The sequence below is a fragment of the Melospiza melodia genome, chromosome 3 (genome assembly GCF_035770615.1).
Source record: "Melospiza melodia melodia isolate bMelMel2 chromosome 3, bMelMel2.pri, whole genome shotgun sequence".
In the NCBI taxonomy this organism is placed as follows: domain Eukaryota; kingdom Metazoa; phylum Chordata; class Aves; order Passeriformes; family Passerellidae; genus Melospiza; species Melospiza melodia.
The window spans coordinates 1,562,501-1,581,830 of NC_086196.1; the positions used below are offsets into that span (position 1 = coordinate 1,562,501).

General features: G+C 40.6%; 1 protein-coding gene across 4 annotated transcripts in view; it reads right to left on the reverse strand.

Moving 5' to 3' along the window:
* SYNCRIP (synaptotagmin binding cytoplasmic RNA interacting protein) overlaps window positions 1-19,036 on the reverse strand; it is a 25,899-nt gene extending 6,863 nt beyond the window's left edge. For 3 of the 4 annotated variants that reach the window (XM_063150611.1, XM_063150610.1, XM_063150609.1), the window contains exons 1-10: window positions 18,859-18,958; window positions 17,406-17,565; window positions 16,411-16,529; window positions 16,125-16,232; window positions 14,254-14,367; window positions 13,995-14,171; window positions 8,883-9,018; window positions 7,954-8,159; window positions 2,857-3,006; window positions 1,399-1,520 (exon numbers count right to left, since the gene is read on the reverse strand). In XM_063150611.1, coding sequence (XP_063006681.1) covers window positions 1,399-1,520; window positions 2,857-3,006; window positions 7,954-8,159; window positions 8,883-9,018; window positions 13,995-14,171; window positions 14,254-14,367; window positions 16,125-16,232; window positions 16,411-16,529; window positions 17,406-17,553 — 1,280 coding nt within the window. In that variant the 5' untranslated portion in view covers window positions 17,554-17,565; window positions 18,859-18,958. Of the gene's footprint in view, window positions 1-1,398; window positions 1,521-2,856; window positions 3,007-7,953; window positions 8,160-8,882; window positions 9,019-13,994; window positions 14,172-14,253; window positions 14,368-16,124; window positions 16,233-16,410; window positions 16,530-17,405; window positions 17,566-18,858 lie in introns of all 4 variants that reach the window. The other variant, XM_063150612.1, reaches the window with a different exon arrangement.
* Between the last annotated feature and the right edge of the window lie 294 nt (window positions 19,037-19,330).

Genomic DNA, 19,330 nt, shown 5'->3' on the forward strand with positions numbered 1-19,330 from the left:
GACAGTCCTACAGCACCTACCTCCACAAATGAGATATGCACATCCTAAACAAAAGCAGAGGGATGCAGATAAAACACAGCACGTTAATATTAGAGGTGGCCTGTGACAGAAGACTTACAGTGCTATAAATGCATGCATGCTACCCTGAAGTAGTAAAACTGGGGATAAAATAATCTGCAGTGAAGAGTTGGGTGGGGAGCAGGAATCACACAGCACAACAACCAACTGAGGTGCATTTTAAAAAATCTTCCTTTTCATCACTGGAGACAGGCCATCATTAGATTTTGAATACTTAGCTAGCAAATATGGTCGCATACTGCAGTGAGAATGGTTTTTGGTGATTACTCAAATTCAATGTGAGAAAGCTTGTATCCAATCAGAGACAACAACACCATGCCAACAACTGCCACGTTGAGAGGGAAACTGTGTCACTTTCAACCACCTTCTAGATTTTAATTAAATGAACAGGTATTTATGGTGGCATTGCCAAGATGTAAAATACACAGGAAGAAGTACAGCCGTATCAGCAAAAGATTTAAGCAGAAAAGGCCTGCCTGGCACAGAAGAGAAGCTAAAGAAAAAAGAAGAAATTCACTTCTTACAGTAACACCAGATGCCCAAGGAAGAACAAAAGGGCTAATAAAGTTATGAGAACTATAAGCAGGGCAAACTTAACCAATTCCATGTGTACAGTAGGTCACCATGTGGAAATCTCTATTAATCCTGCAACCTCCCTATTCCATCTTCTTGGATACTGCACAACAGCACTTCCAAGTTATTTTTGGAAGTAAAGTGGGGGAGGGAATCTGGTTAAGAAAGCAGGAAGATACCCAGGAAGAAAAACACATGAGAACATTAAGCAGAACACACCAGCAAGAAAATACTTTCTTGTTGCTGTTTTCAACCATGTTCAGCATTTACTAGTGCAAGATCTCTACCAGTATGAGTTTATAAGCTTCATGGGCAGATGCATCTTCTGGAAGTGGCAAGAAAGAGTATCAGGACCCTCCTTTCAGTGGGTACTTTACTAAAGAGGGGGTGCTGTATCAATATTAGTAAGGCTGCTGAGAGGAACACACACTGCTAAGTTCATCCATGTGACATCACTGCAGAAGTACAGGGAAATTTACAATAACAAGTGGGAAGTATGTATGTTTCATGACCTTCAGACAGTTCCTCCAGGGCTCACACTCAATAAGCAGAGCAAGACAGTACCTAAATTATCACTGAACACCACTATTAGATTTTTTTATGCAAGCAAAAATGACTCCAACATCTTTCAGAGAAGCCAGAGAACCTGTACAGTATATCTAACAGAATACCCAGATGTTCTAATTCGACAGGATTGTACATGTCTTTCAGAAGCAATACAACATAACTACATGCATTTACACTTACATCTGATTTTTAGCCGCTTGTCTCTGAGCTTTCCGTTCTTTCCTTTTTTGATCTGGTGGCTTAGCAAAAACAATTTCAATGTTTTCTCCCTCTAAATCTTTGCCATTCATTTCTTCCATTGCCTGAAGGAATTAACCAGACTTTAAATATACTTCCAAGCACATCTGAAGTTAATTTTTTTCTACCTTTTAGAGTATGCATGTTTAAATTTGTTATCCAGAGCTAAAATTACAATATAAAGCTAAAAAAAAATTTAGACAATCAGACAGCATAGTATTATGGGGTCCAGTTAGGCATTTCTTCTGAACTTGGCTCTCAAACCCAGGACTTCATGTATCAGTTTAAAAATCTTCCCCTCAAAACTGAAAACAGGCTTCAATCTTTGCAAGCTGTTACAGTTAATGAAGTGGCAGAACTGTCCTCTGAAAGTGCACATTTTGTAATCCATGAATAAATTCCTAATGTCAGCACACATGCAAACAGCAGAGCTTAGTATATTCTGCTATTCCTTTATTTTACTTGCAATATATTTCAATTTCTTTTTCAACCAGAAGCCAAAAATTAAAGAGTCATTCTGATCACAAGGGAAAAACAGACAAACCAACCACAAAAACCCCCAACTCCTCCCCAAATCCACACCACCTCCCCACAACCCTCTCCTCAAAAAAAAAGGGCAAAACAAACAGCAAAGCATCAACTCCTCCCCTTCCCTCCCTGCCATGTACAGTTCCCACGGGCCACAGTTATTACTACAAGGTAATTTTGAGCAAAGGAATCCTAAAGATTCTACCATTTTTAGGGACTCTACATATCTAAGCCCTGACAGGATATATATCTTACTAAGACTCTTCCCATCACCTTCTAAGCATCTGCTTTAAGACATATGGATATGTAAGAAAACTGAATCCCCCTGTATCCTGCATCCACCCACATAACATAAAAAAAATGGATACACTACAGGCAGGAGGGGAATTACCCTTTCCCTTCCTTAACAACACATGACATCAAGACTGGGCTAGCAAAATCCAGGAATGACAACTTCTAAATCCTCCAGGATCCCTCGTTAAAAAAAAATTTAAAAAAAGCTTTTTCCTGGAAAAAATAAATAAAAAATATTACCTAAGTTTTTATCACCTGCCCTAGAGAAACTGCTTTAGATTTCTACCAATAATTTGGTGAGAAGAGTCATTCAACTTCTGGCACTTGAGTTTCAAATGGTAACAACATTATTATCTTAAAAGCTCATCTGCAGAATTACTTAGTGCAGGTGCATTAAAGATCCACTTTTCAAGCTAGAATTGCATCATCCTAGGAGACACCCAGAGAGGACAAAGTTATCAGCGACAGTGTGTTACCATTTCTCCAGACAAAGTTTTTTCTCAAATTAGAAGAAGCATACAGCTTCTAAGAACACTACTTACAACACACACACACAGAGCTACAGTCCTCTTCACTTACCTTTACAGCACCATCCCGTTCATCAAAATGAATGAAAGCATAGTCTTTTAGCTTCTTCACTCGTTCTAGCTTCCCAAATTGACTGAAGGCCTTTTCTAGGATCTCCTCTGTTACAGTATTGGCAAGATTGCGTACAAACAAAACTTTTACCTAAGGGGGATTAAAAAAAAAAAAAAAAAAAAGACTTAGGAGTGTGTTCTAATTCCAAAACACAAAATGAAGCTTTGCAAGTTACTGTGATTGGCATCACTGAAGAAACACCATTACATTTTCTGTACAGCATTTTACATACATGTGAATATGTATACGTAAATAGTCATACAGCATGAGTTAGCTCCAAAATTCCCTGACAGAAATATTTAATCTGTTATCAAACATGATTACATAAGTATTAGTATCCTGAAAGTCAATCCAATTTGTGTTAGTGCTTAAAAGGATCCTACCAGCAGTTATCTTCAACCCAGAACACTATCAAACTTGAGAGAAGGTAACCAGAATTGGTTACACACAAAACAATTAACTTATCAAAACATTTAATTGTTTAGACAGGCTTTAGCTCAGTTATTTGCAGAACAGCCATCACTGTAATATCTAGGTCAGAGGTGACAGGCCTGCAGCTTTCAAGCTGCTTAACTTGTGGTTCCCATGCTATAGCTACAGCAAACACCTAATGTCAGGACTGTGCTTGCCCGAGGGGCACTCAGTGACCTGAAGCCACTGCTAGAAGAAAGAACTGCAGACAGAAAGGGGATACTAAGGCTGACACTGGCCTGCTACCCTTCAACTTTCTCAAGTCAAACTGTGCTGCTCCCTTGGGGAAGAGTCATCCCCAAATAACTGTGGAAGTTTATGCCCTCCCCTGGCTCACTAAAGCACACAGTGGGGATCTTAAGCTACACAAAGACCACTCCACAGCTTCTAAAATCAGAAAGGCACATAATCATGCAACTTTCGACGGCCTGACATGGATTAAATCATCAACATAAAGTTTCATCAATCACCAACTGCAAAGGATAAAGGAAAATCTAGAGCAGTCTGACAAAAGCTTAAAATAAAGCCTTACTTAACACAGCACACAACATATACCGGAAAGCAGGAATCACCTATTAGTGACCCAACAGGATTGAAAGATTCATCCTCGTGTCCATGCCGAGGCTGCGCTCAGTGACCAGACATGAGCGTGTTTACACCATGCCATCCATGTGCTCTCACAATTTAAAAGACTCTTCCAGCTTGTCAAGAAGAGTTCCTTCCACGTGCTGGCATGCTCTGACAGTTTAATCACCTCCTACCGCCAAGGAATGCTCAGTCTTACCTGCCTACAATGGAGCTGCCAGCCAGCTGCAAGACCTGCAACTTCTCTTACATCCTCTCTGCTCCTACTGGTTTCAAATTAGCTGATGACATCAAATGACACTGCACATGGCAGCACTGACTCCTGACCCTGAAGGTCAACACAAGGTGTGAAAGGACCAAGGAAAGCATGCTTTGATTTCTGAAGCAGAGCTGTACTCTGCTCCCACCACATACAGGAATTCAATAAACTCAGACACCCTTTTTGGAGGTAACTAAGTTACAAAAAGAACCAGGTCAGACTTGCATAAATCTGTCTTGCTCACTAGCTGAAGTAGGATTGGATGCAGATTTGGAAGAAGGAATACTACAGACCATAAATCTGACCCAGGGTATCAGCTCTGGACTTTGGCAATAGTTGATTCCGGCAGATTCTCAGGAGATCATAAAAGCCATACCCAACTCCACCAGGAAAGCTGTTTTCTATTATGTATTAAGCTTCTCCTACATGTCTTGATGGTAAGAGCAACCTTTATGTATTGTAACACATACATAATAACCATTTTTAGTAAAATATCCTAACGGCTACCTTAACCTTATTCCATGGAAATGAATTACAGGAAGTTTTGTGATGTAATCAATGGGTTTGAAAACCACTGACTTTAAAAAAAAAGTTCCATATTCTTGTTCTTTAGAAAAGGATGAAAACTAGAACCTCACAAGGAACCCTAAGCAGCCTAATAAATCCATGATGACTGACATGATTAAAAACTAGATAATCACTATTTTTTAAAAGATGCACTAATATTTTTTTCAAGAAATAAAAAAAACAACTAATTTAAATTTTCCCAGTGTAGACAAATCCATTAATCTCTAACAGCTGAATTTTTAACACCTTTGCTCATGTTACTGATTAGAAGTGTAACTGAATGAGTCAAAGATGATGTAAAAGCTATTAGGCAGGATAAAGCATAGGGTGAGAGAAGATGAACCCATTTTTACTTAAGCCAGCTAAAAAGGAAGGGAAGTGGAAAAAAAAGAAGTCTTCTTCATTAAAGCTCACACATTATTATACCAAAAATCCATAGATACTTGTAACAAGCAATATACCCAGCACCAGCATTTTGTTTTCAAGGCACAACTCACATTTAAAAAACTGCTTAAGATTAGACTATCCCAAAACCTCTGGTATCTGCTCCTTTTCCTCCTCTTACCTACAGCACAAACACTTCAGGCCACATTCTCCAAGGGATACTAGCCCTGTCTCTTGTCCTGTAATCTGCCAGACAGCCACAAGCATAAGACTTTATTTAGCTGCTTAACCTGCCACTCCAGAACGTCCTCTGCAGCCTCAGCCATCCTACAGAAATCAAGTAAAATATTAATAAATTTAGCTAGACTACAGGTGTAAGAGGTAACAAAATGACACTTAGGAGAAATTAAACTATCAACACAGTTGCTTGAGAAGTTGGAAAAAATTTCACTTTGGACCAGAAGTTAATACCTTAACCTATTATACTCTGATCTGTTAGTACAAGCACCTATCTCCTGCAGCACATCCATCTAGCTTGAGAATCTAGCTTCATCTCTCTTCATGCTCAATCTACTTTGTATTTAAGATAACAGTCCATTTAAATGAAAAGTATTTACCCATACAGTACTCTCCACAACATTTTATCAGAAGGACAAAGGAAAAAAGACTCAAGTAGACATTTCAGAAATTTACATTAGTAAGTGTCCATATATGATGAAACGACATGCTGCTTCTGAAAGATTTAGAACAGTGTTCACCTTCTGGCTACACGTGTGAATTTGTCTTCCTTACAGCTTGCTCTTATGGACTTGTGTTTCTAGCAGTCTTGACAAGAAAACTGATGACCAGATGATTATTCTGATAAAAACAACCTACTTCTCCTAGTCACAGCTTCCTCCAGAGCCTTCCACCATAGCAATGTGCAAGATGACATGGGTCAATAGCTTTCCCTTTGCTCTGGACTAACAGCAGTCAGAAGCACTGACAGCCAACCTGCAGCTCACATCCAGGAGATTACTGACTGCAGCAGCAGTTTCGCCGCTCTCTTAGAAGAAAGATACCAAGACCAGAAAATAAACCTTACACTTAGAGAAGGGCCAGATACAGACAGCTTCTGCACAGGTACAGCAGGCGGCCAAGAAAGACTGGAGTAGAGACTTTCCTTTTGCAAGAATAAACATGCAGCCAGTGAGGAAGGTCAGACACCAATTATCATCTCAGTTTCTGTCTTCGGACACAACCCAGATGGTCTCTACTTTTTCAATATTATTCATATAGCCTCACTTTTCCATACATCTTCAACCCAAGCTTCATGTCTTATCTTTGGCATGTGGCACCAGATGTATTCAAGTTGATTTTATCCATGTTTTCTACATCTCTTTCCTTCATTTTCACATTTCTTCTCTTTTCATGTCCCATTTCAAACACAAAACAATAGAAGGTATTAACATATTCAAATAAAACTGTACAGTAAATGGGGCAAACCACAATCAAGCATTTATTTCTTTAGCCTTTTACTCTGCACATCTGCAAACTTACTTAGGAGAGATGCTTGATTATGTCCCCTATAATTTTCTTTCCATCTATTTTGTTTTATCAGCAGAAATTGCTGCTTATTTATTTTAACAGTTTGGTGGATTAAGTATCTTCTCTTTTGAGCCATGAAACTAAACATACAGGCTGCCATATTTAGGTAGTGCCACCTTCCACAAATTTGACCTGCAAGACTCCTTCCCTACTGCTGACAGCCTATCATGCTGGGCAAGAAAAATAAAGTCTGCAGACAAAATAGTCCAAAAGCTTCTGTAATACCTGTATTACAAAAGCAGCTTTTTCCCTAAAATGAGCCCCCACCCCAACCCTTTTCCCTTATGGCTCACCAAAGAGGAGATCCCAGCCAAGCTATCTTACTAGGTCCATCAAAGTAGGACTCCAGCAAGTGACGTGTCTCAGATGAGAGTAAAAGCACAGACGAAAAGCAAGCAAAGAGAAAGAGATAAGGATATGGGCTAGCTAAGAGATTCCATTAAACAACTCAGCTACACAACACAACTGAAAAAGACAGGGTTGGGCAATATCTGATGGGAAAAAAAAAATAAATCAGGTGGTTTGTTTCTGGCAAGATACCAGGCACATATATAAAACAACTGCTACAATGTACTTCAAAATGTTTTAACAGTCCAGACTTCAGCTTCACCTCAATGCTCAAAATCCAAAACATTGCCAGTCTAGGTATTAAAAGGAATTAACTCCCTCAAATTAAAAATAACTATCGAGTTCCAAATACAAGCTAATTGCTGAACTTCTCAGAAGTAACTGCTAATAGCAACTTTGAAAATACATTTGTGTACATTTGAACACTGACATGTTCTTTCTAATGCTGAAGTGATACAATTCCAGGTTTAAAAAGAATTAAGGCTGTTCTGTGAGGATATCTCTATTTCTGTCCTTCCAAATACTAGGGTACATAACCATTTTAACTCCAGGAGTCACCACCATAACTTCCAGGTAAAAAATTAACGACATCATCATATGCATCATTTTGGCAAGAATTACATTCACTATTCAGCCATGGGAACACAAAATGATATTAGGCCATATAGTTTTTAAATCCACACAATTCCTGAGGCATATTCATTTCTTATAATCACACCTACATCTCTGTCAAGAAGGCTGAAAAGATGTTATTTAATTTTAGGCTAATTCCAGGAAATACCTAATTTGGAACAAAGCACTTTAAATGTACTATGGTCCCAGTACAGCTTTATTACCTTTGCCATGACTTCAGGATCTGGGTCTTCTATAGGGTCAGCCCATTCCACTGTAACAACATTTCCCCAGACTTTCACTTTGCCACTCATTAGTCTACGTCTGGCCTGAGCAGCAGTTTTGTGATCTTCATATTCAAGAAAGCAGAAACCCCGGTTCTTTTTCTTGTCATCAGGCTGATGATACAATATGACATCTGTAAGACCCTCTGAAATGAAATAAAATATTTATTTGTTATGCTTTCAATCCATTGATTTGCATCATAAAGTGCGGGTTGTCTTTGTAGCTATGGAAGAATACTCTTAGCTGAATGGAGGAGAGTTAGGGGCAGCCAAAAGTTTTGCTTTGTCAATCCTCCTCTTAAATCCCTAAGTTACAACACTTGTCAGTGTGTGTTTTTTCCATAATGTCTAAACAAAAGAGATAAAAGTTGTGTGACCCCAATCAATACCTAAAAAGTTTATTGCTCCAAAGAACCCAAAGTCTGTAATTCAGTAACAGAGAAACAGTACATTTGCAAGTTCAAATGTTATCAAAAAGAGATTCTTAAAATTTAAGAATTATAAAGCTCAGAACCAGTTACATTCTTCTGCTTGCTTCAGTTTTGCCCTGACAAGTTTTAAAAACATCCATTAGTATTGAAATTATTCAACTTTTAATTCAAATTTCTTTGAACAGATTTTTTAAACATTACACACTTACTCTACAGGTAGAACTTAGAACCACCCATCTAGTCTAATTACAAATATCTCAGCCCTCAGCAAAACGACAGTTTTTAAAAAATCCAAACAAACCCCAATACACAATATTGAGATAAAGGCTGTGTGGGCTTGGTTTGTTTTCATCATCATTCAACTACAAGCTAAAAGACAGCTGGTCACTGACCACACCCGACACCTTCCAGGTCTATAAAACCTAGCCACTGACTCACCTGTTACTTTGCTGAATTCTTCAACAATTTGCTCCTTGGTTTTACTCTTAGGAATAGACCCAACAAAAAGCCTATTATTGGCAACAGAGATGCACACACCAATGTGTTTTCCAGACCGAATTTCATGGTTGTTGTACTGCAACAAAAAAATTATTGGACAATCATCAGTTACAAATAATTTTCACCCTCTGCAACAGCAGCATACCAAATATTTAACTTTGGAAAACTCAGAATTGAACAATTTACCTAATTTTTGCAACTTAACACATTTTTACGATGCATATTCAACTACTCTAAAGTATATTCATGTTTTCCTAAGTATCTCCACAATTTCAGCCAACAATTATTCCTCCCTCCTTGTTCAAGTCTCTCAACACTAATTTCTTTAGGAACTTTTTCATATAGAACCATGCAAATCATCAAGGTCAAAGCTTCTCCCTTCATAACCATGCAGAAAAAAAAATACAAGTTTCTCTACAGGCTGTAGCTATAAATTCTTGATTTGTGTGCAATACAAGACACGAGTTGCAATTAAAGTCAAATTCACTTCTGAAGTTCCACAGTTAACAAAAGAGAGTTGTGATCAGGTCTTCTTCACAAAATGTTCAAGAGCAACCAGCAAATACTTTCCAACACATAAACATTACACATGTAAAGATAGTCAACAGCAAGAACAACTTTCTAATGACTTGAAATCCTAAGACTTCTGTTAAAATGCTTCTCCCATAATATCTGGAAGATACCCTGAACATGTCAGCAGTTTAAGGGGGGGGGGGAAAGAAGGATTACTGTAGACATCTGTTAAAAAAACATCAAAAAATGCCTTTCATTGAGATGCAGACACAGACATGCATCTCCAAATAAGCAGCAGGGAGGACAACTGCTGGTATATCAACTCACTTCTAACTGGAAGCCCTGCAACAGACTGTTCTTTAGCTAAGAAAATGAATTTTGTGTCCACATCTTATTGCCAAGCAGCAGGAAAGATTTTTAAAATTTCATCTAGCTATTCATTCTATGATTCATTTTGTGCTTGATGGTAAATCTTACTACATAAGCTAGTTATCCTCCACCCCATCATGCTTTTTATGCAATAAAATCTGGAAGATGTTTGTTTCTATTTATCTTGGGCAAACAAAAACTCCACTACTGGAAGTTTTCTAAGCTAGGTAACTGCACCCAAAGTGAGCAAAAAGGAGAACTGTACATGTGAAAAGGACTGAGTGACATCTTCACAATGAATTATGTTTCAAAACATATCAGGAGACAAAGAAGGACTTCCATTTCCATATCTGTTGCCCATGTAGCAGAGGAATAGTTGATTTTTAAGTAGGAAGCTCAAGTAGGAGCAGTGCTAGCTGCATATATATTATCATCACTATTAAATATACACAGCAATAGATCATATACACATCAAGAGACAGGTTTTAGCAGCTAAAAAAAAAGGAGTCTTCTAAAGAAACACCTTTAAAGAAGCTGACAGTTTATTGGTCTATGAAAGTGATTCTTCACTAACTGAACTGTACACTAGGAAACATTTCCTTGCGTTAGGAAACTTTTTTTACTGAGAGGATGCTCAAATACTGGAACAGGCTTCCTAGAGACATGGTCAATGCCCCAAAGCTGCCACAGTCTAAGAGAGGCATCTGAACAGTGCTCTTGATGACCAAGATGACTGCAACAATTTTAGTCAGCCATGAAATGGTCAGGCACATGGACGAGATGATCACTGCAGGTCCCTTTCAAATTAAATACTCTATTCTATAAGGATAATTGAAAGTATTATCCAACCAGTCCTGCTAAAATTTTAACACTGAAGTTTGGCTACACATCTAGTCTAATCTAATGTAAGAGTCTCTCATTCAACTCAGTAAAATTAACTTTGCTAATTTTACTCTCATACAACTCAGTATGTTCTATGCGAGTAAAATTAACAAAGTAAAATTAATATTTTCTACTATTTTGCAGTTCCACTGATAATTTCTAGTAGTTTTTTTCATCCTCCAATGTATTAACCACTATTTTTCACTGCGTGTTTCTCTCTATACAGAGAAAAGTCTTCAGTTAGGTGTTCTTGACCATCAAGTTGGTAATTTTTAGGTAAATACTTTGCATACCATCTGCAAACTCAGATTAGCCATAAAAAGGCTCAGATCATGATCTGGGTAAAGTGCCAAAACAGGCTACCAAAGTAGCTATGTCAGCATACTGCTTCCCCCTCCTGTCATCATGGAATCTGTGTCTGAAGTCAGCAGCAGATTGCCACCCTCCAGACAATGTAATCGTTCTGGGCTTTTTGTCATTGACTTATGTAAGAACTTACTCATGAACAAGTCAAAATATGCAGGTCTGTCCTGTCACTTTACTAACCTATATTTTCACTACCAATTTTAGTTTACTAGGAGCAAATGGCAAGTTGCACCTCCACACATAGGTAGCAAACTGCTTAATTTATCCGTAGTTCCATTCTGGTAGGCTTACACCTGTTCTAGTCAAAAATACACGGAATGCTTCAATAGTTTTCAGTATGTTTTCCCATAAGCTTCACCTCAAAAGTCTTTATTCTGTACATATCCACAGTAACCTTATTCACACAAATCTTTTGAAAAACTTAACTCTAGCAACTTCTTATGAAATAGGAAGGAGAACTGAACATGTGTGCAAAAGAACACAACTGGAGTTGTAATTCTTAAACAGGATAAATTAAACATGCTAACAGGGGAAAAAGTGAGATAAAAAGTCATACTTTGAGAGTGAATGCTTGTGTGAACATCTGAGATGCCATTTCTAGCAAAGGGTTAACCACACTGAATTAAATACTAGTCACAAAAATAGGAGAGAATTTCCTTAATTGTTTTTAAAATAGTTCTGTCTTTGCTTAAGACAAAAATGGAGTGATACTGTGGCCTGATACTGAGAAGAATTACAGATATGAAGAGTAATTAATTATAAGTGGCTTAAAAATGCATATGCATAAACAAAATCAAGACTTCAACCTTTTAAACTGCAAGATTTCTTGTTGAAGAATAAAGTATGCCAACATTAAGTGTATCCAGAAATTTTAGCTCAGTTTTACATTAACTTGACCTGCAGACTGCGGAAGATATATACAGCAGCCACAAACATGAATTGTATGCAAAATATGTTACAGCAACTCCAGGAGCCTGAAGATAGGTCAGTTCATTCTCCACTGTAGTTCGGTATTGACAAAAACATAGCTGTCTCTTATCACTCAAAAGTCTATAGGCAAGGCAGAGACTTTCAATCTCATTCTTTTCTATATCGTCCCGGCAAAAAAAAGCCTCTTGGAAAAAGATGGGAAATAACAAGATTATCCCAAGGAGTCCAGAAAGCTGGGAAGTTGTATACACCTGAGAAGGCCACAGGCAGTATCAAAAAGAACACCACCTGTTAAAATAAAAGGTTATGACAATAGCTAGGACCAAGTATTCAGTGTTTTGAAGAGGTCTTTCAGCAGTATCTCCCATGCATGTGTAACTAATACAAGTTACAGACCCACAATTTTCAACTGAACTCGACAGCCACAATTTGCTAATACTCCTGTAAACCACTTCTAGATAACTTGGGAAATTTTCATACCAAACTTGCCAGTCAATTACGGTTGAAATCACTCCAAAAAACCCTGACACATATCATAGAATCCAATTTAAGACTAACACTACTTTCTAAGAGTTTAGCATGAAAGTTGAAATACTGCTCCATCAACGGCACCACTTAGCTGTCACGCTCAGCAGCTGTTTAACTCATAAGCAGGACATAGTGGGCTTTATTTCTGCATATCCAAGATCAGACATAAAGGGACATCAAGTAGTTCCTTCCCTTGTATCGTTTAGAGGAGGACTGAGGCTAGGATCTGATGTTACTTTTCTGGAAATATGACTTGAATGACTTTCCAGAGCACGTTACCTTTAAGCAAAATCCAGCTTAATGAAGAAAAATTGTTTTGTTTCATTTACTCCGAGAACTTATGTGCTTTGTTTCACTGTTCTGCTAAGTTAAAAGTTAACTCTTAAGTGTTCACACACACACACAACAGTTAGGTGGACTATGAAAGTACAAGGAGAACACAGAGTTATCCCCAGTATATCTAACTGCACACTGGAACAACCAACTGATCTTATTTAGAAAGCTAATCAGTGTATACAACATTGGTTTTTGTACTTCCACTTTTGCAGAATATTTGTGTGCTTTCTCAAAACAAATTCCCATTTTCAGCTTGATTTGTCCACGTCAAGAGGGCACCTTAGTTTAAGGTATACCTCATTACAAACCAAGGTTTTTAGTTAACCCTACTATAGCAATACAGTATCAGCACACTTCACAATGTGTATGGCTAGCACTAGCAAGTCATACACACACTAATCTAGGCCGTATCAATGTAGCAGTAACCAGCTCAAAAAATTCAAATTTAACTTAGCCAGAAAAATAAATGCCCTATGCAAGGATCAGGACAGTGTTTCTCCCCACCCTCTTCTTTAATGATGGGTACTTCATGCATAAAACCAGAGAAGTTTATCACTTCAAACTATTTCATACCTCTGTGTAAAACAGAGGGAATGCTCCTTAGACTGGCAAGATTTATTATGTTTTCCTGTCAGCTGCAGCAAATAGAACAGACCTTCAATGCTCAAGAGACATTTTTTTCCCCATGTGAAGTATCTTATGAAACTCTGTGACTTTGAAGTACTTTTCCAGCACGGGCCCCCTGCTGGTGCAGAAACACATCAGGAGTCAGAGACACCCTGACCAGCACTGCCCTTGCACCACAGCAACTCCAACACCACCGCTCTCCAGAACACATACAGATGCACAGCTCAAAAGTCACTACTGCTAATACAACTTTGATTAATAATAAAGGCTCATCTAACTGCACCAAACAGCAGTCCATCAGCTTTTATTTTCCCTGTCCCTAATGCAGTCAGAAAATCTTCATATGCAATAAGGAAATAAATTTAACACCTAGTGGAAATTATGAAGTAATCTAACAGTAACAGTTTTACCTTAGGCATTTAAGCACTAGGACCAGGAGGACAAATGCTTCTGAGCCAGAGTGCACATCATCAAAAGAGAAAAAAATCCAAGCAAACTCACCAGTTTAACAGCTTCCTGAGCTGCTTCTTTAGTACAAAAAGTGACAAAAGCATATCCTCTGTTTAGACCAGTTAGTGGATCCATCATTAAGCGGAGATCCCATATAGGTCCTGCCTTCTCAAATAATGGAACAAGTTCATCTTCAAACAAGTCTCTCGGAATCTTGCCCACAAATATCTACAACAGACATACAAAGCACTGTTTATAAAAAGTATTTCCAATGAGTAAGTCTACATCTGCATCAACATCTCCTTCTTACCTCTGTACCAACAGAAGGTTGCTGTCCTGAATATACAGACTCTGGAGGAGGTCCACCGTATTTCCTCTGTCCAGTAGTCACATCAAGAGTGTAGCCAGTTCTCTCCAACAGTGCCTTCAAGCAAAAACTTAAGATTTTAAAATCACATACAAAGTGAGCAAGGTTACCCGCACTTCATTCACAGACAGACATGCTTCTAATTCCTTTTAAACTGTACTGCTTTGAAGGTCCCACAAACAAATCTACTGCTGGTACTTCAACAAGAAACTTGCAAAACAATTAACAGAACTATTAGGTAAAGAAACACTGCTAGAAAATTAGAGATTCACATCCAGTTTTCCCAATTCCTTCATTTTCATTAAAAAAAAAAAAAAAAGCCAAGTAATATAATAGTAACAGAGCTTCTCTTTAATTAGGAAGATCTTAGTCTGAGCCACTTCTTGTTTTGGCATGTCCGATCCTGCAGACGTTTATGCAGAAGAGTTCCCTGCACTTAATGAGATTACTCACAAGTGTGAAGTTAAAGAACACATGTTTAAGTGCTTACACCCCTGGTACAGGGGTGCTGTACAGACTGCTTCAGGAACCCAACAACCAAAGTGATAGTGCTACTTCCTTCCTCTTATCCCCCCTCTAAATTCCTTGTGGGCTTATACACGATCCCAGGACAACTAACCCTCACTGGAACCACTGCACGTAGTTATAGATATAGGCAGATATAGTTACAGGCACAATACCAACTTAAAATGCTAGCTGACATTCAGTATGTAAACACATGAGAAATTCCTCTGAAATTAAGTCTTTCATAATAATTTTGTACAAAGACAAATCAGCTCTACACACAAAGAAACTGCATATTAAACAAGCCAAATTATAGTCAAGAGTTAGCAATTTTACAACAACAAAGTTGCAGTTATTTTAAATGCTAGAGCCATCAGCAGTAAAAGCCATACTACTTGAAGTTATTAACCAAGTCCTCATAATATTGTTGTTTTATGTGGCAGTGACAAAAACTGCACCAGTTTTTTTTTTTAATTCATAATTAATGGTATCTCAGCCTCAAAGTCAAGAGAAAAAATGATTTTCTAATTTTATAGGATACATAGTTATTTGTATCAATCATTTTATACTATATACCTGAAGTGTCAAAGAAGAAAGAGTCTCTGGGGTTTTTTTATGACACCACCTAAACATGCTTAGATGGTTTTCTGTCTCTTAAGCTTTGGTAAAGTTGATTTAAATATTTTAAAATAAATCATTATATGCCTAACACTTGATAAAGGAGTCTCTTGCTAGCAGCAGATGTGGTCAAAAAAATAATTTACCCATTCAGACAGTTTGGGGTACAGTTTATGAGCAGAGTGATTATGTCATAAGAAGTGGGCTAAATCCTAAATCCATTACAATCTGTTTTTTCAAACACGTGGTATCTCCTCCCTATTGTGGAGTTGCTCTAAATCTGAACTAAGGGGGCGGAGTGGAAATAACAACAAAAAAAAACCAGAACACAAAAAACAATCATCAATAGCTGAACTTAAGCATTTTGAACTTGAGTAACCATGCTGACAAGTATGCACAAACTTTTTACTGCAAAATACAGTAACTGTCTCAATAAGACACACAGCAAACTGTGAAAGCTTTTTCACTTTTATATGTTCAGTTCCAGCAATATATTAACTTTTTACTTGAAAAGGAAGAAGAGCAAGACAAAATTTCAAGTGACAGCTTTCAACAATGACAAATATGACAAATACTCAGTAATAATCTTTTTTTTAAAAAGCACAGTTTGAAAACAACCAACATAACTATCACAACAACTCAGAAAAACAAACAACAGGTAGACCTCATAACTTCAATTTTTACTGACATACCTTAATTTTTGCCTCATCTGGTCCTTTGCTAGAATCTGCCACCTTGGTCCCCTGTTTTTCCCTCTGCCTGTATGTCTTCATGACTCCACATAAAAAGGCACTTTTGTTCTGCAAAAGATAAAATCTTCAGTTCTGAAAACATGACAAGCCAGAATCTCTTTTTACATTGAACTAATACAGTGTTCACTTTACATATCACATACAGTCACTGAAGAGACTCAGACCTCTTCCCAGACAACTAACAGTTTATCCCTCAGCAATTATACTGTAAACTGCTAAATGTTACCTGAACGTGTGAGAGATCACTGTCTTTAAACTGCTGAAGCACTGCCAGTGCACCTTCTTCATTGAATTCCTTTAAAGCTTCAATAGCTCTTTCATCTAGATCACTATGTGCAACTAGGCCTAGAGAAAAGAAAAAAAATTACTAATTATATTTGGTCAGAAATCTTTGTAAAACCTAACGTAGCATCCCTAACACATTTCCGTGACCTCTAAATCAATTACTGATTAAAGTAAGTTACCATGCATAAAAAACCATTTAGTTCCTTTGAAGTTAAATATTCAAGGATATATAATCCTTTAATTAAAACCAAAAAGAGATAAGACTCAGAGTAAAAGTTACTACATTTATGTGTTCATTTGACTTCTGTGAAACCCAGATGTTACATGGGCCAAGTTTAATTTCAATATCCTGAATCTGAATTCAGAGGAGTCTATCAAAACCTACCAAAGCCTGACTTAGCTTGCTTAGCAATGTTACCTCAGTATGCTTTTAGAAGACTATAAATACAAATAAACTGCAGCACTAAAAATGGCCATCACACTCCAAAATCAAGCCTTAAAAAATGCTGGCTATTACCACATCTGAAAACAACAACACCATAACTTCTACATCCATAAGCCCAAACACCATGTCAGGAAGTATCACCTGCACACGAAGATGCATACCAAGGCTTTAGTTTCTTACTGTTACCTGCAATTACTGCAAAAAATGCACAAAGACCACATCACCTGCTCCTCCTAAAAATCATCTGTTGCCTATTCCAGCTGCTGCTCTGGTCCCCTACATACCTCTTCCCACCTGTCAGCCCAAGTAGCCTGAGACTTTCCTCTGAAAGATACTACAATAAATTGAAGTACTGAGTCTAAAACATCCAGATTTTGGTAAGACTGCAGTTCCCATACTTTTGGAAACGACAAAAAGTTGCTATTTTATCCCAAAGACAGCAGAATCCAATAAAATATTGTACGTGTAGTTTTGCAAGTCTTAGATCTTACCTGCAACGTAAATTTCATCTAGTTTTTCAGCAACTTTCTGTGGTAAACCAGCATCAAGCAATGTCTGGAAATGTTCAGAATGGGTAACTGCAGCAGAAGTATCCATGGGCTCTTCAGTACCATTCCCATTAACATGTTCAGTAGCCATGTTTCCAGATATCTGTTCAAATGCAATAAGCATCAAAATTAAGCTAGATATATCTTCAGGTAAAACAATTCAAGTGACAATACACGTAACAGACTATCCTATTCTTTGAAAGTCGTGGGAAAAAATATAAAAAATAGCAGATCACCGCCCTGACACTTTTTTTTTTAGCTTTGCAAGGCGCAGGAAATTCCTCACAAGAAGCACTAACACAAAGGAAAGCCCTAACACCACTGCCTAGGGGGGGTGGGGTAGCTTTCACTGCAGGTTTTACACAACCCAGACAGACACTGACTCACCTCCCCTCTCTCTAACGCACTCCCCAAGACACTCCGAAAAGTTAGAAATGGAGCAAAAAGGCCAGAGCGGGGGTGGCAGGACAAGCAAACCTGCCACACGCACCGCGATACCGTCACTGACACTCGCTGCCGCCTCCAGCGCCCGCTGCAAACTCGCCGTCCCTCGGCTCACGCCGCCTCTCCAGGCCCCGGGCGCGGCCGGGATCCCTTCCCGCCTCCACTTCGGTGCCGGCCGGGCAAGCGAGAGGAACAAAGCGCTCTTCCCAGCCCGCACCCACCCACGGCGGCGGCGGCCATGAGCCCGATGGAAACACGTGCTCCGCGCGTTCAGATGTCCTACAACTTCCTCCAGTGACCGACTTCCCCCCCTCCCCGCAACACTCCCGCGGGAGGAGCGGCTCCCCCCCGCCCGGAGCCCCGGCCATTCCCCACCTCTCACCCTATTCCCCCCGGAGAGCGGGTTGCAACACCCCGGGCCCGATTTCACCACCCGGCCGGGAGCTCGCGGAGCCTCCCGGCCCCGCCGCCGCCTCCCGGCCGCACTCCTGTCCGGAACAATGCAAGGCCCCGTTTCCCAGCCAGGAAACGCCGCTGCCCATCGCCCACCGCCTCCCGACGTGACCGGGACCACGCCAAACCCGGGCGACCCCGCTCCCCGCGCACACGCCGGGCACCGAGGCCGCCGTTCGCCCCCTGCCCCTCACGGGCAATGAATGGAGCGGCGGGGCCGGCGGGACAATAAAGCGGGAGCCACGCGCCCCGCGCCGGCCCGGCTCGGGTGGTGCCTCGGCCGCCGCCGCCACGCCGGGGCCGCGCACCGGCCCGGCCGGCCCCCGCCCGCCCGACAGCGGCGGCCACGAAGGCAGCGCCAGCAGCTCCTCCACCCATCGCGCAGCGCCCCGGCCCCACAGCGCTGCAGGGCCCCAGCGTGCGCCTCCCGCCCTCCGCCGCCTCAGCCCGCTCTGCCACCCGGCCCGCTTCCACCCCGCCAGCGCCCGGCCGCCCTGACCTGTGTGTATCTGCGGGGCGAGAACCGCCGTGTGCCAAGGGTCTCTCGGGGCGCGGGTCGCGGCTCGGCGTGCTGAAGCGCTGCCCCCGTTCCGCGCTCCCGCGGCGGTGTGTCCGGGCAGTGCTGCTGCTGGAGCTGGAGTAAAATGGCGGCCGCTCGAGCGCTCACGCCGCTGCTGCTGCTGCTGCTGCTGGCACCAGCCCCGGCCCCTTCCACTCCGCGCGGGGGGGGCGGGCGGAGGGCGGGCGGGAGCGGAGCGGGGGGAGAGGGAAGAGAAGAGGAGGAGGAGGAGGAGGAGGAGGCGCCGCCGCGCGCGCTGGCGCAGCCCCAAAACCCGGGGTCTCCCAGGCAGCTCCGCAAGGGTTATATCGCCGAGCCCCGCCCGCGCGCGCGCGCCCGCCCTCCCCTCCGCTCGCCCCACGCGCGCGCTCCCCGCCTTCCATGCGGAGCGGCGCGCGCCGCCGCCTCGCCG